At 44.2% G+C, this 16,902-nt stretch overlaps 1 protein-coding gene across 1 annotated transcript in view; it reads right to left on the bottom strand.

Annotated features, from left to right (window-relative positions):
• The window catches only part of LOC126188707 (carboxypeptidase B-like), a 162,492-nt gene that overhangs the window by 44,171 nt on the left and 101,419 nt on the right, over nt 1-16,902 (bottom strand). The window contains exons 5-6 of the mRNA XM_049930315.1: nt 12,835-12,922; nt 10,306-10,451 (exon numbers count right to left, since the gene is read on the bottom strand). Coding sequence (XP_049786272.1) covers nt 10,306-10,451; nt 12,835-12,922 — 234 coding nt within the window. The remainder of the gene's footprint in view (nt 1-10,305; nt 10,452-12,834; nt 12,923-16,902) is intronic.

Raw genomic sequence — 16,902 nt, 5'->3', positions numbered from 1 at the left:
TAGACTGAAGTGTGCACCGATAGCCGAAGCGATTAAGACGACAGTTCGCATAAAGTGGGAAATCTGCGTTCGAGCCTTGGCCCGGCACAAGTTTTCACTTGTTGCAATTGAATTTATTTCAATTCCCAATTCCCTCATTCAGCTTTTCTACTCCAGTTCCCTTCCTACAATCTCACCCTGTCTCTCTGCGTTTTCCCTAACATACACTACTGTCCATTAAAATTGCTACATCATGAAGATGACGTGCTACATACGCGAAATTTAACCGACAGGAAGAAGATGCTGTGATATGCAAATGATTAGCTTTTCAGAGCATTCACTCAAGGTTGTCGCCGGTAGCGACACCTACTACGTGCTGATAAGAGGAAAGTTTCCAACCGATTCGTCATACACAAACAGTAGTTGACCAGCGTTGCCTGGTGAAACGTTGTTGTGATGTCTCGTGTAAGGAGGAGACATGCGTACCATCACGTTTCCGGCTTTGATAAAGGTCGGATTGTAGCCTATCGCGATTGCGGTTTATCGTATCGCGATATTGCTACTCGCGCTGGTCGAGATCCAATGACTGTTAGCAGATGGGGACGTTTGCAAGACAACAACTATCTGCACGAACAGTTCGACGACGTTTGCAGCAGCATGGACTATCAGCTCGGAAACCATGGCTGCGGTTACCCTTGACGCTGCATCACAGACAGGAGCGCCTGCGATGGTGTAGTCGACAACGAACCTGGGTGCACGAATGGCAAAACGTCATTTTTTCGGATGAATCCAGGTTCTGTTTGCAGCATCATGCTGGTCGCATCCGTGTTTGGCAACATCACGGTGAACGCACTTTGGAAGCGTGTATTCGTCATCGCCATACTGGCGTATCACCCGGCGTGATGGTATGGAGTGCCATTGGTTACACGTCTCGGTCACCTCTTGTTCTTACTGACGGCACTTTGAACAGTTGACGTTACAATTCAGATGTGTTACGACCCGTGGTTCTACCCTTCATTCGATTCCTGCGAAACCCTACATTTCAGCAGGATAATGCACGGCCGCAAGTTGCAGGTCCTGTACGGCCTTTCTGGGTACAGAAAATGTTCGACTGCTGCCATGGCCAGCACATTCTCCAGATCTCTCACCAATTGAAAACGTCTGGTCAATGGTGGCCGAGCAACTGGCTCGTCACAATGCGCCGGTCCTACTCTTGATGAACTGTGGTATCTGGTTGAATCTGCATGGGCAGCTGTACCTACACACGCCATCCAAGCTCTGTTTGATTCAATGCCCAGGCGTATGAAGGCCGTTATTATGGCCAGAGGTGGTTGTTCTGGTTAGTGATTTCTCAGGATCTATGCAGCCAAATTGCGTGAAAATGTAATCACATGTCAGTTCTAGTATAATATATTTGTCCAATGAATACCCTTTTATCATCTGCATTTCTTCTTGGTGTATCAATTTTATTGGGCAGTAGAGTATTTCTTAGGAATTTTATTTCATTGAGTTGGCTTCTAATCTCCTCTCTTCTTGTTGCTGACCAGTAGTCTGATGCATAAGTCAGTACTGCTGTAAAGTACGCCTTGTACAGCTGTTCCTTACATTTCATTGGCACATCTCTTCCTCAGACTGAGCCTGTCCTACACTGGTAAAATGCATTACCCTGTTGTACCCTTTTGCTAACTGCTGTCTCCATTCTTGCATTTTGCATTTTCACTCTGCCTAGATATTTGAAGCTATCCACATTTTCAATATCTTGTCCTTTAATGTTAATGTGTATCTGGTCTTCACTGTTTTCTCTGGTTACTACCTTAGTCTTGCTTTTCTCCACACTGATTTCATTCCATATAACTTGATTTTTTTTCATTTAAGATGTCTATTTGTTCCTGTACCTCCTTACTGTTGGTTCCCCACACCACAATATCATCGGAAAATAGCAGTGACCTCATTTCCCTTCCTATATCACCTTCTTTTGTCTTTTTACAATTTCATCCTTCCCATTGTAAGCAATAATGGTGAAACCACACTTACTTGTCTCAATCCCGTAACATTCCTATACGAATCATCTTAGATCTGGACATAACTGAAGGATTTCAATCGTTTATTTTCCAACGTCCTGTCTCTCCAAAGTTTCCCATACTTTTTCTCTGGAGGACACTATCATAAACCATCACTAAGTCAAAACATATCATCACCAGGTCTTTCACATAATCCCTTACCATCAACTGTCTCATGCTAAAGATTGGGTCTTCTGTTGATCTATCATACCGAAAGTCATATTGACCCTCTTCTAACTGACGGTCCACTTTTTCCCTTAGTTTCTTTCCAGTACGTTCTCCATCATTTTTGCTACTTGTGACAAGAGTGTAATCCCTCGATACTTATCACATACTTCTTTGCCTCCCTTCTTGAACACTGGCATTATTATTCGCTTTCCCCACTCTTTGTCCATATGCATCTTAGCAATGTATATAGCCACTGTAGCTTAGTAGGTCCAGCTACCTTTATCATCTGTCCCAAGTGCCTTTCATTCTTCTCAGTGCTTGTTCTACTTCAGACATTGTGATGTCTTTCTCTTCTTCCAGGCCCAGGTCCCCGTCTATACTTCTGTTTCATTTCCAATGGCGTTCTGTTCATACAGTTTTTTGTTAAAGTACTCTTTCCATCTTTTCCTTATCTCCTCTGGTTGCCTTATTAGCTCTCCATTTTCCCCTTCACCATCTTTGTGTAAGTGCTTCCCTTCCTCTTTCTCCCCTTAATTCCACACACCATCCCTTTACCCTCGGTAACATCCTTTCCCAACTCGCGCGTTAGTTCCACCCAGATTTTCCTCTTTCTTTCCGCTACCATATTCTTATATTTCTTTTTACTTTACAGACTACTGTTGACAACAAAATCGACTGTCAGCTCCTCATTTCAAATCTGACTAGAAACCTGTTTGTATGAATGAGAACATTTTACGGAATCGTATATCCTACGTGAAGTGCTTCAGAGTTGATGAAGAAAACAAGCACATGAATGAAGCCAGTGTCTTGTATCTGCAAGTTTTTAATGTCGATACCAATGACCATGAATTGCCATTTAGCACGGAGATATTCATTTACGCTAATAACAGCCTAATCACAGTGAAAAAACCGGTATCGCGCGTGCGCGCGAGCACACACACACACACACACACACACACACACAAAATAGTCAATCACGGTTTTATCGAATGATTGTTTACTGATAAAAAAATGGCTCTGAGCACTATGGGACTTAACATCTATGGTCATCAGTCCCCTAGAACTTAGAACTACTTAAACCTAACTAACCTAAGGACAGCACACAACACCCAGCCATCACGAGGCAGAGAAAATCCCTGACCCCGACGGGAATCGAACCCGGGAACCCGGGCGTGGGAAGCGAGAACATTTACTGATCCATAGACAGTTTAGAGTCTAATCCAAGTTCCTGTCGATCACATGCCTATTTAATCGAAAGTTTACGGACATTCACATTTTATACGGAAATGATCACTATATGTCACTAGAGGAGGACCCGCCAGTATATAAGGATGCAGGGAGTATTGTGTTGTCAGTAGAGAAGCAGTAACAATAGAATGAGTCGGTCAGGAGAGCCCAGTAACTTCGAACGTTTCCTAGTCATTGGGAGTCAGCTGAGTAATAAATCCATCAACAACATTCCAACTCTTCTAAAGCTGCCAGGTAAATTGTGATCGTAAAGTGGACTGTGATGTGGAACGCGAAGGAACATCCACAGCTAAACCAAGACCAGCCAGGCCTCATGTACTGATGCTCAGGGACCGTTGATCAATATGTAAACTAAATTTCATACACAGGAACGTATTATGTAATATGCACGAAACGCAAAATCATAGCGGCCACTATTTTTCACTGCGAACTTTTTCGAATTACTTACACGCAAATATCACAATAACTATGACCATTAACGAAATGATGGGCACATCATCATGAAGCTGACATACAAAGGTATAAGTAACGCAAAAATGAATTTCTTTTTACTGAATGTTATTGTTGTTGTTGTTGTAGTCTTCACTCCTGAGACTGGTTTGATGCAGCTCTCTATGCTATTCTATCCTGTGCAAGCTTCTTCATCTCCCAGTACGTGCTGCAGCCTACATCCTTCTGAATCTGCTTAGTGTATTCATCTCTTGGTCTCCCTCTACGATTTTTACCCTCCACGCTGCCCTCCAATACTAAACTGGTGATCCCTCGGTGTCTCAGAACACGTCCTACCAACCGATCCCTTTTTCTAGTTTCCGTAAAATTGTTTAGCAAAGGTTGCAGGGCGTGAGCCTCTATTCTGTCATCGCTGATTGGCGGAAAAGGGGCAAACACTGTCATCCTCCCTTTCCGAACAAACGAATGAACTCGCTCAGTGTTTCGGACGAAAATTGGTCACTGCGCATCTGCCATCTTATCCTGTGCGAGCTCTACCTCGCGAAAGGTCATTACTCACCGCAGCACGTCAAGTTTCACATCTTCAGCGTGTCAAACATCAAAGAAACTGGAGAGTAGGTGGCTGGAGGCGTGCAGTGTGAAGCAAAATAGTCGCGATTTTGCCTCTGTTCAAATGATCCGAGGTGTCAACTGCAATGACATATTTAGCCTACAGTATGCATAGGGTGTCGTCCAGGGAGGGGGTCGTTCTGTAATGTTTTGCGAGTGCATTTCGTGTTATGACTTGAGCCCACGCATTCAGGTGATTGTGATCATGAAAAAGGAAGACCAAGAGCTGCTCTTTTTTCTACATCTTCAGTATGATAATGCTGTGGACACACTAATCTTTCAGAATGGCGACAGGCTTTTTCAAGACTGTACACACATCCACTGATCAGCCAGAACATGCGATCCTGGTACTTAACGAGATAAGAAAAGTATAAAGGCCGATCAGAGACGAAAAGAGACTCATCCAAGCGGCAATAGAAGCCACAGATGGGAAAATTCACTGATACAAGCGTCTTTTACCCGGAGCCTGTGAACGAGTATCTCTAAAACGGCGAAGCTGGACTAATGTTCACGTGCTACTGTCGTGAGCATCTACAGAAAGTGGTAGAAGGGCAGTGAAACTACCGGTAAATGGTTGAACGCCCACGGCTCTACACAAATCGTGGAGTTTGGAGGCTTGCCTGCTCTGTAAAGTAGGATACGCGGCGATCTATGGCATCTCTACTGAAAAAGCACAATGATGATGCACGCACAAGTGTTCCAGAGCACACCATTCAGCGCACATGGTTGAACGCTGGGTTCCGCAGCAGACGACCTCTACGTGTTCATAAAGTGGCCCAACGACACCTTCAATTACGATTGCAATGGGCAGGATGAGCGGCATTGGACCGTGGATTAATGGAAACTTCTCATCTGTGCGGACGAATCACGTTTCTTGTTACACCAGGCCGATGTTCATCTTCATAAACGCCATCATCGAGGTGACGGCGGCTCGCAGCGTGCATCATGTCACCGACGCAGGCCAGTGGGAATGGTATTATATATGGGAAACATTCTCCTGCTCTTTCATGAGATCTGTGGCGGTAACATAAAACTCGCTGACAGCTGCAGCTTTATGATTGACGTCTTCCCCGACAGTGACGTCTTTCAGCAGTACAATTGCCCGTGTCTCAAAAGCCAGAACCGTGCTACTGTGGTTGGAGGAGCATCATAGCGAACTCACATTGATATCCTGGCCACAAAATTCGCCATGCGTAAAATTATATGAAACCCATCTGCGTCGCTAATGGGCACCATCATCACATACACAAATTAGCGGCCCGTTACTACGGAATTACACGAATCGCGCATAGACATCCGGTGCCACAAACCTCCACAAACATACCAACAAACTGTCGCATCCGTGATACGCAGAACTTGTGATGTACTGCGTTCCGAAAATGGATCAACAAGCTATGTAGCAGGTGGTCGTAATGTTCTGGCTTGTCAGTGTACGTTCGTGATCTGACAAACACTCTGGCAACCTATCGTACCTCGATTGGCCTGCTAAATCATCCAATTTTACCACACAGCAAATATCAGGGTTATGTGGAATAGCGGGTGAATTATAACAATGAACATCCCCACAATTTCGTTTCTTTACGCGACCTACCCTTCAACGAGTGGCTTGAAATGGTGTGGCACACCTGAAGAAACTCGTGCTCTCTTCCTCGCCGAACTGAGGCCAACATCAAGTGTATACAGGGTGTTAAAAGAAATATTTCAGGTTTTCAGAGGTTTTACGAGATTGTTCAGTAAGTAATGTCCCACATTTTTTAAAAAGACATTAATAAACATAGATAAATGTCCTTGTTGGTGCTTCGCATTTGATGTTTGTTCTGTGCGCCGGTGAAGTTTCGAACCGTTCTGGCAGATGGCAGAGCCGTAGTACAGTGTCAAAATGGCGTCTACAGACTACTCACGTTATAATCAGTGTGCTGTTATTGAATTCTTGTGTGAAGAAAAAGAAACCGTCGTGAATATCCATAAACGTTTGTGTGTAGTGTATGGCGATGCTGCAGTTGATAGAAGCACAGCTGGCCGATGGGTAAAGAAAGTTACAGCCTCAGGAAATGCAGAAGCAGAGCTCCATGATCAGCCACACTCGGGACGCCCTGTCACAGCCACTGCTCCAGACATGCTGAATCGTGCGGATGCCATCATTCGTGCCGACCGGCGCTTCATAACTCGACAATTGGCTCTACAGTTGTCGGTCAGCACTGGAAGTGCGTCTGCAATGATCGAGAGACTTAGGAATTCAAAGAGGTTCTCACGATCTGTTCCACGAATGCTCACAGGGGACCACAAGATTCAAAGAAAGGCCATTTCATCTGAACTGTTGGAGCTTTTAAGACCAACGGAGAGGCCTTTTTGTCACGGATCGTTACAGGGGACGAAATCTGGGTGGACTACTTCGCGCCGGGAACAAAAAGGCAGTCCATGGAGTGCCAACATCCTCATTCACCACAAAAGAAGAAATTCAAGACAAGCCCTCTGCTGGGAAAGTCATGGTGACAGTCTTCTGGGATTGTGATGGCGTCATTCTCGTGGATGTGATGCGAAGAGGGTCAACCATCATTTCAGAGGTATACGTGAAGACTCTGAATAAACTCAAGAACCGATTCCGACATGTTCGATCGTACGAGAATCTAATGATATCTTTGCTCCAACACGATGATGCACTCCCACTCACAATTCTGAGAACCCGGGAACACATCGCCAAACTAAGTTGGACATCATTGCCTCATCCATCCTACAGTCCAGACCTGGCACCCTCCGACTTCCATCTCTTTGGGCCGCTTAAAGATTTTCTACGGGGAACACACTTTGAAGATGACGAGTGAGTCAGTCATGCAGTGAAAACATGGCTACGCCTGCAGGGCAAGAGCTTTTACCAGCTGGGAATACATGCTCTTCCACAACGTTGGCGTACGGCCACAGAACGTGATGGAGACTACGTAGAAAAATTAGACATGGACAAGACATGTTGATGTGTTTTGTCATCAAATTCTGACACTTAGCAATAAATATGTTGTGAGAAAAAATATGAGGTTACTTGTTGAACGACCGTCGTATTATGGACCCAAAATAAGACGAAAATTATCCAGTGGACACGGGTTCTAAAATCGACGATTTTAAATTTCATAGAGTGGCTGTACGTCCGTCATATTTGAAGAAAATTGGATTCCCGTCCTCTATTTTATCTGTAGTCAAAGATGTCTCCCGCCTCCACGAAACTGACTTAGAATAAGTTCCAATAGCTCATGCTAGCTTTACGCTTTTCTTAAAAAAAACAGTATGATTATTAAATTACAGACTTACTATGTGCTAGTGATGACTTATTAAGAGTTTTATATATCAAATTGTTTAAGGTTCGCTTTCTGGGCCCTGGTTGTGCGAGTTCATCTCTTTTTTTGTGGAGAATTAAAGGCAGTTGGGATTGCTTTGGACAAAAGCAGCCTCCAATCATTTCTATCGTACATATATTTCTCTTAGAAGTGATGAACTGATGTAGCTCGTTGTAGTTGGAAACAATTTGTCCCGTTTCATATTTGTTACCCATCTCTTCGTTCGCTCCTGTCACTTCGATTCGTGCAATTGAACGCTGAACACACTTTAGGGATGTTTGTTTATATTTCGCTAAACAAATAGTAAAGAGAAATCAAACGTTTTCCCAAATAAAGTAGTTCAGTTTTCTCACAAATAAACGGTAGACTGGCTGTTGTCAATATTCTGACCACCGTCAGTATGGCGGCAGAGTTAACGTTGGTTGTCGCAAAGACCTCTGTAACTTATGCCTTAGGCACTCAATTAAATTTAAAATCGTGGTCTAAAATGCGTAGCTTGAGAGATAAGCATTTGTTCATCTTCATTACTGTGAAACACATCTCTTCTACTGCAACCTCTTTGCTGTTACGAACGAACTATCGATCGCAGTAAGGAAATGACGACACATTCCTCAGTAAACATCTGTTAATGTTGTTACTGTAAATCATATTCTCAGTCCTTGGTATGGGCAGTGCGTGCAGTAGGATCTAATGGAACCAGTTAATGTTTTGATAAATTTAAGAAATGCTTTTACTTTGCAGTTCTATCTTTGCACTTACCAGCATAATGGAAGCCTGTTGTTCCACATGGGAAATGACAGACCATATTGTTAGAAGCTCGGCTGTTTCACGGTAACAGAATACTGTGTTCTCATTTGTTTGCTCGTTTGTTTGCTGCAGGTCATTCGTAAAGGCAGAGAGCTTGCAGTAGAGGAGATATATATAAGGAGATATATATAAGTCCTACACAGGTGTCCAAAATTAAAGCGACAACGGAAATTTAGCAAGCTGGCATTCATATTGCCACAAAACAATATAAACAGATGATAGAAAAGTAGAAACAATCTAAAGAAAACAAAATGTAAATAACTGCAACATGCAGAACAGTATGCGAAAATGTTCTTCGTTTTTGCCAACTTAACAGATTTGCATGCACTTTCAGACAAATGCTTAATGTTTTCACTATGGGATGTGACCTCCTGTGGCAGCAATATAGGCCTGATAACGACAGAGCAGGCTGCGAATAACGTCATCAATGTCATGTTGAGGCAATACCGCCCATTCTTCCTACGGAGCTGCTCACAGGTCTCGGGGAGTGGTTGGTGGATGTTGATGTGATGCAACCCGCCTCCCTAGTGCATCCCAGACATGGTCAATGTGATTCAAATCGAAAGAGCGAGCAGTCCCCGCCATGCGTGCAGTATCTTCCGTTTCCAAAAAAACATCAACCATGAGATCGAGCACTATGGTCCATCAGTACGAAATCTGGACGCACAGTACCTCGCAATAACCGTACATGAGGTCCCAAGACCTCGTCACGGTACCTGACAGCAATGGAACCTTTCCGATTCACCCGTACAATTTCATGAAGAGGTGTTAGAGTGGTCAACATAATTCCTGCCCACACCGTTAGCGATCCTCCTCGATATCTGTCTCTTTCCACAATATCCGGGTCTCGAAATCGTGTTCAACATTCTCTTCAGATGCGAATCCGTCGAGAATCACTCTCCAGACCAAATCGGGACTCATCTATGAAAAGAACATTGGTCCACTCATCGACTGTCCAGGTGTCACATTGACGACTCTAGACATTCCTTCTCTGAAGACGCGTCAGAGGCAGACATACAGCAGGTCTCCGACAATGCCGCTCTGTCGAAGTCTTCTCTACACCGTTTGCCTCGATACCACACTTCTAGTGGATGCTGCTAGGTCCGATGCCAGTTGCTACGCAGTTTTAAGGCAGTACCGTCGTTCCTTTACAGCCAAATAACGGTCCTCTCTTTCTGTTACCACACGTAGTTGGCCCTGCCCTGGTCTCCATGATACACATTCGGTCTCTATAAACCGTTGCCACATCCGAGAAACAACAGAAATATTCACGTTAAGCCATCGAGCCACATGAATTTGCGACTGACCTGCTTCCATTCTTCCTACGGCCCTCCACGCAGAGAGCCTGGTAGGTGTGTTTTCTGTGCTATACTGCACCGTCTTTGACTGTGTACACAGCTTTTGTAGATGTGGGACTACCCGACAAACACTGCTTCCTTTGATGGGTGCCCTGACGTCAACGTTGGCGTGGCTTTCCGTTGACCGAAATGCCATCTTCCGTGCAAAACACGATCGCACGGACATGAGTTGACAGTTTGTATGATTATATTGTGAATTAAACGTAGGGCGGAGAAACAGCGGTTTATTGCTTTAATTTTGGGCACTAGTATATAATAAGCGTAAGAAAGAACGTTGATCGTTTTGCTGTAGTTACTTACTCCTCCGTAGCTGTGCAACGTAAGGTAAAGCTTTATGCGATCAGCGTTCTTGAGTATGTAGTCCCTCAGTGCTCTTGTCTCGGGTTCAGAGAAAGGTCCCTCTCCGGCGTAGGCTTCGCCACAGGAGGATTCACTGGTGCCAATCTCTGAAAAGAAAGAAAGAATGTAACCTCGTCCTAGTAAAAAGGTGAATTGTGACACATCACGGCGAGATGTCAAGTACTGTGGTAAACAATTCGGGAAATCATTTTTTAAATATAGTAAGACAGAAATATCCACTACAACCAATAACAATTCAATACAGAATTAAGAAACCAACAGCGATTCGAAAGAAGGGAATACAAAGTGAATTAGTGGTAGGGAGTGCCACATTAGTATACTCATGCGAGAAGCTTCACAGGAGAGGACTTCAAAAAGTAAGTTACATGTTATTACGAGAAATGAAGTAAATGTTACTGAATGCTACATTGCACTTTAAAATGGTACAGATATATGACATGAGAAGGTATCAACACAGTTACAAAGTATCTGTAAACAACGGTCAGAACGATCTACCAGTCGTTCAGTTCCTCAACGATAGAGATCCACTCCTTGGTCACAGAGCCATTGTAGAACTGTTGTGTGAATGTCCTCATCGTTGGAAAATCTCTTTCCCCCCAGATTGCCTGGACATTTTATCTGTGGTCGATGTCGACGGCCTTCCTTCCTGATCAGCATCACCCAAGACTGTGCGGCCTTGGTAAAATTGTTGGCACCATGTCACTGCAGGTGGACGTGACATTATATCTGGCTCATATACCGCCAGAATTTCACGGTGCATCGCAAGCAATTTAGGTGTTTTGCCCACAATAATGGTACTGTTCCCAGTACTTCGAGTTCGGAGTACCTATACAGTTGCCGCGCCGTTTCTCTGGCACACCTTGATGCACCTGTTATCTGTAACAGCAGAACTGCATCTGCAGGAAACCCAGAACACGTACTCTCTTCTGACAATGCGCCACACATGTTTCGCAGTGGTCTTAGCATGCAACGACATATGAAACTTACTTTCTTAAATCTCCCCGAATATGCTTCATTACGAGCTTCAGGTAGTGTTAAGAACATAAATCAGACACAGAGATACCGTAGCATTAATGCAAGTAACAAAATAAGTACCATAATAGAAACATAATACCACGCGAAAAACGTATATAATTTGGACTAGATATAAGTGAAATTCTCACACTAATGTTTGTGAAACTTTGAACAAACGGAAGAATGGTCTAAAATGTGCTAGAATTTTTGTCGAGGACGGTGTACCAGCAATAAGTGATTCGGGTTGTGGAGAAATGGCGGCAAGTTAGTCTAGCAGCATCCTCTCTTGTACTACCGCACTGTCAGTGTTGGGCCAGGCTGAGGCATTGGAGGGTCGTCAAGTGGAAATGTAGAAAAAAAATGCGAATATGTTTAGTCAACTTCAAACGGCGATGTGTCAGTATGTTAGTGAGTTACAACGGGCCACGGCGCGAGCAGGTTTTCATCGCAGTAGGGGCAAAACACTTTCCCCAGACATGTGATTTGGTTTCTACAAGAGACTGACAGCATCTGGTAACTTCGTATACTGTTCTCATTTCTGCTACTTCTCATTACTTTGAACTTTCTTCTATTTACTCTCAATCCGTATTTTGTACTCTTGAGACTGTTCACTCCATTCATCAGACCTTGTAATTCTTCTTCACTTTCGCTGAGGATAGTAACACCATCAGCGAATCTTGTCATTGATATCCTTTCACCCTGAATTTGAATCTCCCTCCTGAACCTTTCTTTTGTTTCCGCCATTGCTTCTTCGATGTATAGATTGAACAGTAGGGCGGAAGACTAATTCCCTATCTTACACCCTTTTCAACCTGAGTACTTCTTAGTCTTCCACGAGGTGGCGCAGTGGTTAGCACACTGGACTCGCATTCGGCAGGACGACGGTTCAATTCCACGTCCGGCCATCCTGATTGGGGTTTTCCGTGATTTCTCTAAATCGCTCCAGGTAAATGCCGGAATGGTTCCTTTCAAAGGGCACGGCTGACTTCCTTCTCCATCCTTCCATAATCCGATGAGACCGATGACCTCGCTGTCTGGTCTCCTCCCCAAGAACAACCCAACCGATTTTACTGTTTCCTATTGGTGCTTGCGCATATTTTATATTACGTCTTTCCCTATAGCTTACCCTAGTTTTCTCAGAATTTCGGACATCCTGTATAATTAATAAAATATTCCGGGCTTTCAAGCCGCGTGAAGTGTTTAACTGCCCACGAGCTTCCGGCCGAGATCTCCTCTGTCAGTGTCAAGTGGTTGATTGTTGTGTGAATGCCGCTGCCGTGCTTACATACCGCACCGCCGCTCGTGACGTCACTGGTACTTAGTCCCGCACACCATATAGTAATTTTACCTTTAAGCAATAACATGTACAGAAATTGATTAATTTCCAGTTACCTAACTACTGAATTTTAAATGTAGAAAGTACAGTTATGTTGCAAAAATTGAAAATGGCATTACCGTTCCAGTGAAAGTCGAAATTCCTGTTGGCATCCACTCCTCTGCACAAAAAAGGACCAAAAGAGCGAGTCTTCCTCCACATGCGATCCTGTAAAATGGCATGGAACATTGAACATGTTAGAAGAATTAGCATCTTACTTGTAATTGTAGTTTGGCTACAAAATGTTAAATAAACTTAGGAATTGGAGCGAAGTTTGCAGCAAATACACTCCTGGAAATGGAAAAAAGAACACATTGACACCGGTGTGTCAGACCCACCATACTTGCTCCGGACACTGCGAGAGGGCTGTACAAGCAATGATCACACGCACGGCACAGCGGACACACCAGGTACCGCGGTGTTGGCCGTCGAATGGCGCTAGCTGCGCAGCATTTGTGCACCGCCGCCGTCAGTGTCAGCCAGTTTGCCGTGGCATACGGAGCTCCATCGCAGTCTTTAACACTGGTAGCATGCCGCGACAGCTTGGACGTGAACCGTATGTGCAGTTGACGGACTTTGAGCGAGGGCGTATAGTGGGCATGCGGGAGGCCGGGTGGACATACCGCCGAATTGCTCAACACGTGGGGCGTGAGGTCTCCACAGTACACGATGTTGTCGCCAGTGGTCGGCGGAAGGTGCACGTGCCCGTCGACCTGGGACCGGACCGCAGCGACGCACGGATGCACGCCAAGACCGTAGGATCCTACGCAGTGCCGTAGGGGACTGCACCGCCACTTCCCAGCAAATTAGGGACACTGTTGCTCCTGGGGTATCGGCGAGGACCATTCGCAACCGTCTCCATGAAGCTGGGCTACGGTCCCGCACACCGTTAGGCCGTCTTCCGCTCACGCCCCAACATCGTGCAGCCCGCCTCCAGTGGTGTCGCGACAGGCGTGAATGGAGGGACGAATGGAGACGTGTCGTCTTCAGCGATGAGAGTCGCTTCTGCCTTGGTGCCAATGATGGTCGTATGCGTGTTTGGCGCCGTGCAGGTGGGCGCCACAATCAGGACTGCATACGACCGAGGCACACAAGGCCAACACCCGGCATCATGGTGTGGGGAGCGATCTCCTACACTGGCCGTACACCACTGGTGATCGTCGAGGGGACACTGAATAGTGCACGGTACATCCAAACCGTCATCGAACCCATCGTTCTACCATTCCTAGACCGGCAAGGGAACTTGCTGTTCCAACAGGACAATGCACGTCCGCATGTATCCCGTGCCACCCAACGTGCTCTAGAAGGTGTAAGTCAACTACCCTGGCCAGCAAGATCTCCGGATCTGTCCCCCATTGAGCATGTTTGGGACTGGATGAAGCGTCGTCTCACGCGGTCTGCACGTCCAGCACGAACGCTGGTCCAACTGAGGCGCCAGGTGGAAATGGCATGGCAAGCCGTTCCACAGGACTACATCCAGCATCTCTACGATCGTCTCCATGGGAGAATAGCAGCCTGCATTGCTGCGAAAGGTGGATATACACTGTACTAGTGCCGACATTGTGCATGCTCTGTTGCCTGTGTCTATGTGCCTGTGGTTCTGTCAGTGTGATCATGTGATGTATCTGACCCCAGGAATGTGTCAATAAAGTTTCCCCTTCCTGGGACAATGAATTCACGGTGTTCTTATTTCAATTTCCAGGAGTGTATTATTTACATAGGTCTGTTAATAACATGAGATCACATTATTGCTCAGTCCGGAACCGCGCGACTGCTACGGTCGCAGGTTCGAATCCTGCCTCGAGCATGGATGTGTGTGATGTCCTTAGGTTAGTTAGGTTTAAATAGTTCTAAGTTTAGGGGACTGATGACCACAGATGTTAAGTCCCATAGTGCTCAGAGCCATTTGAACCATCACATTATTGACAAAAACAGTTTCCAAAGAAAGCACAGCTATAGAACTTTTTAACTGCTTCCTCTTCTTCTGTCAAGTCCCATCCCAATGATGAAAATATGAATCTGAAGAAGTTGCTTGGTCCTTGAATAGATTCTCGCACTACAGTTATTAAAACAGAGAAAGGACGATGAATTGTAAGAGTTTTTCGATAGTCAAAGAAAACCTCTGAAACATAAGATTATGTTAGTGGGCAACGTACCCAGCCTATTATTGATATTTAATCGTTCGACTAAGAAGCATATAGAGTTTCAGCTGAATGATTCATGAATTCTTTGGACAAACACCCTCATGGGCAACCCATAATAAATAACCGCTGTGGATCGAGGGCACACCTGTGGCAACGACAAATGGGGTAGTTCTTAGTAACTAGGATTTCGTCAGACCCTGTACTGGCCGTCGTACAATGGACAATACTCCCAGTATCAGCGCATTTGTTCGAGACCTAGTCGTAGATTCCCTATACGTGAGACAAACCCTCTTCTAGCTGGAGCAGGCACTGGCTTTAACGGCGCTCCTGTGTCAAGGGTGCACAGTGAGTACTTCGATTCAGGGAAAACCATTGCCACCAGCGTCAACTGCTACGGCCAACAACAGGCTTCGCGTGGACTACAGTTGATTGTAACATCAGATAGACTAGTCACAATACAGAAAATCCTTCGCCAGTCCATTTATGGGCAGCAACCAGCGATAAGCAACCATACCAATGTACTGGTCCTCTGTAACGAGTAATATTCATTTACGATCGACATCACATGTTTAAACAAACTTTTATTTTCTGTGCAAAAGAATACGACAAAAATATTAATTATCTCACTATGATGTTTATGAAAACAGTATCGATGCTGCAGGATAATCCGTGGTTTTAGAATAATGGAACAGAATTAGCTTTATTTTGTTGGGATCTTCATGTGAGAAAGATGTGGATGGAGTCGTATGTATCTTGTAACGCCCTTCTGGTAAATATTTGCTGCTTCTTCTTCTTCTTTCGATTTCGGCCATCTTTGGACCACGTTCAACAATTCATTTGCCCGGCTTTTTGATCTTTTTTTCTCTCTTCCCAATATTTCCTCATCATTTTCGAGTGGTTCCTCCTCCGCTCTTCCGACCATTTCCTGTTATTATTCTTTAGTTTCGTTTCTTCTGGAAAACACTTAATTTCGTTCACTATTTGTCTAAACTTTTCCCTGTCCCTGATTGACTCACGGGTGACATTAAAATAGGCCAAATCCTTTTTCACCATCTGTATCCATTTATTGTTGGTTTTTTCGTTCCTGTTACTATGTTCAAACACTTTTCTTGTTAGTCTGTTTCCATCCATCCTCGACAGGTGACCATAAAACGTTAGTCTGCGTTTACGCATTGCCTCACTCACTTTCTCAATAGTTTTGTATATTTCCTTATTACTCTTTAGCTTGTACTCTTCTCCAATCTTTCTCGGTCCTAATATTTTTCTCAAAATTTTCCTTTCTTTCTTTTCCATGTTTTCTATTTCCCCCTTTTTGTTAAGAGTTAGGCACTCCGATGCATACAGGCATTCTGGTCTAATGACAGTTTTATAGTGTCTTAATTTAGCTTGAATCGAAATGTTTTTTTTGTTATATATGCCTTTGGTTTTTTGAAAAGCAAATTCCATTTTCCTTGCTCTCGCCTGGTTTGCACTCTTGTCTAAACCATTCACTTGAATTATTTCACCTAAATACTTAAATTTTTCTACTCTCTTAATATTGCCGTATTTAGTAATAAGATTTTTCCTGTTATTTCTATGATTAGACATATACACGGTTTTTTCAAATGAAATCTGCAGTCCAGCTCTGGCCGAAACTTCTTGTAGTTTCTCCAAGTAGTTCTGAGCTATTTCTTCGTTTTCTGTAATTATTGCCAGATCGTCTGCAAAAGCTAAACAGTCCACTTCTATTTTTTCTTTTTTTGTTCCAATTCTGATGTCATTCTTGGTGCCTTTGAGTTCTTCTTTCCATATTCTCAATATCTTTTCCAGTATGCAGTTGAAGAGGATTGGAGATAAACCATCACCTTGTCTAACACCTGTTTTAATTTCGAACTTCCTTGAAATTTCACCCATAAATTTAACTTTGGCCTTACTGTTTGTTAGCGTCTGTTTGATAATTTGAATTGTTTTCTTATCGACCCCAAATTCTTCCAATACTTTCAGTAATGTTTCTCTATCTACCAA

The sequence above is a fragment of the Schistocerca cancellata genome, chromosome 5 (genome assembly GCF_023864275.1).
Source record: "Schistocerca cancellata isolate TAMUIC-IGC-003103 chromosome 5, iqSchCanc2.1, whole genome shotgun sequence".
NCBI lineage: Eukaryota > Metazoa > Arthropoda > Insecta > Orthoptera > Acrididae > Schistocerca > Schistocerca cancellata.
The sequence above is the reverse complement of the archived record's forward strand: the minus strand, read 5'-3'. Positions and strand labels throughout refer to the sequence as shown.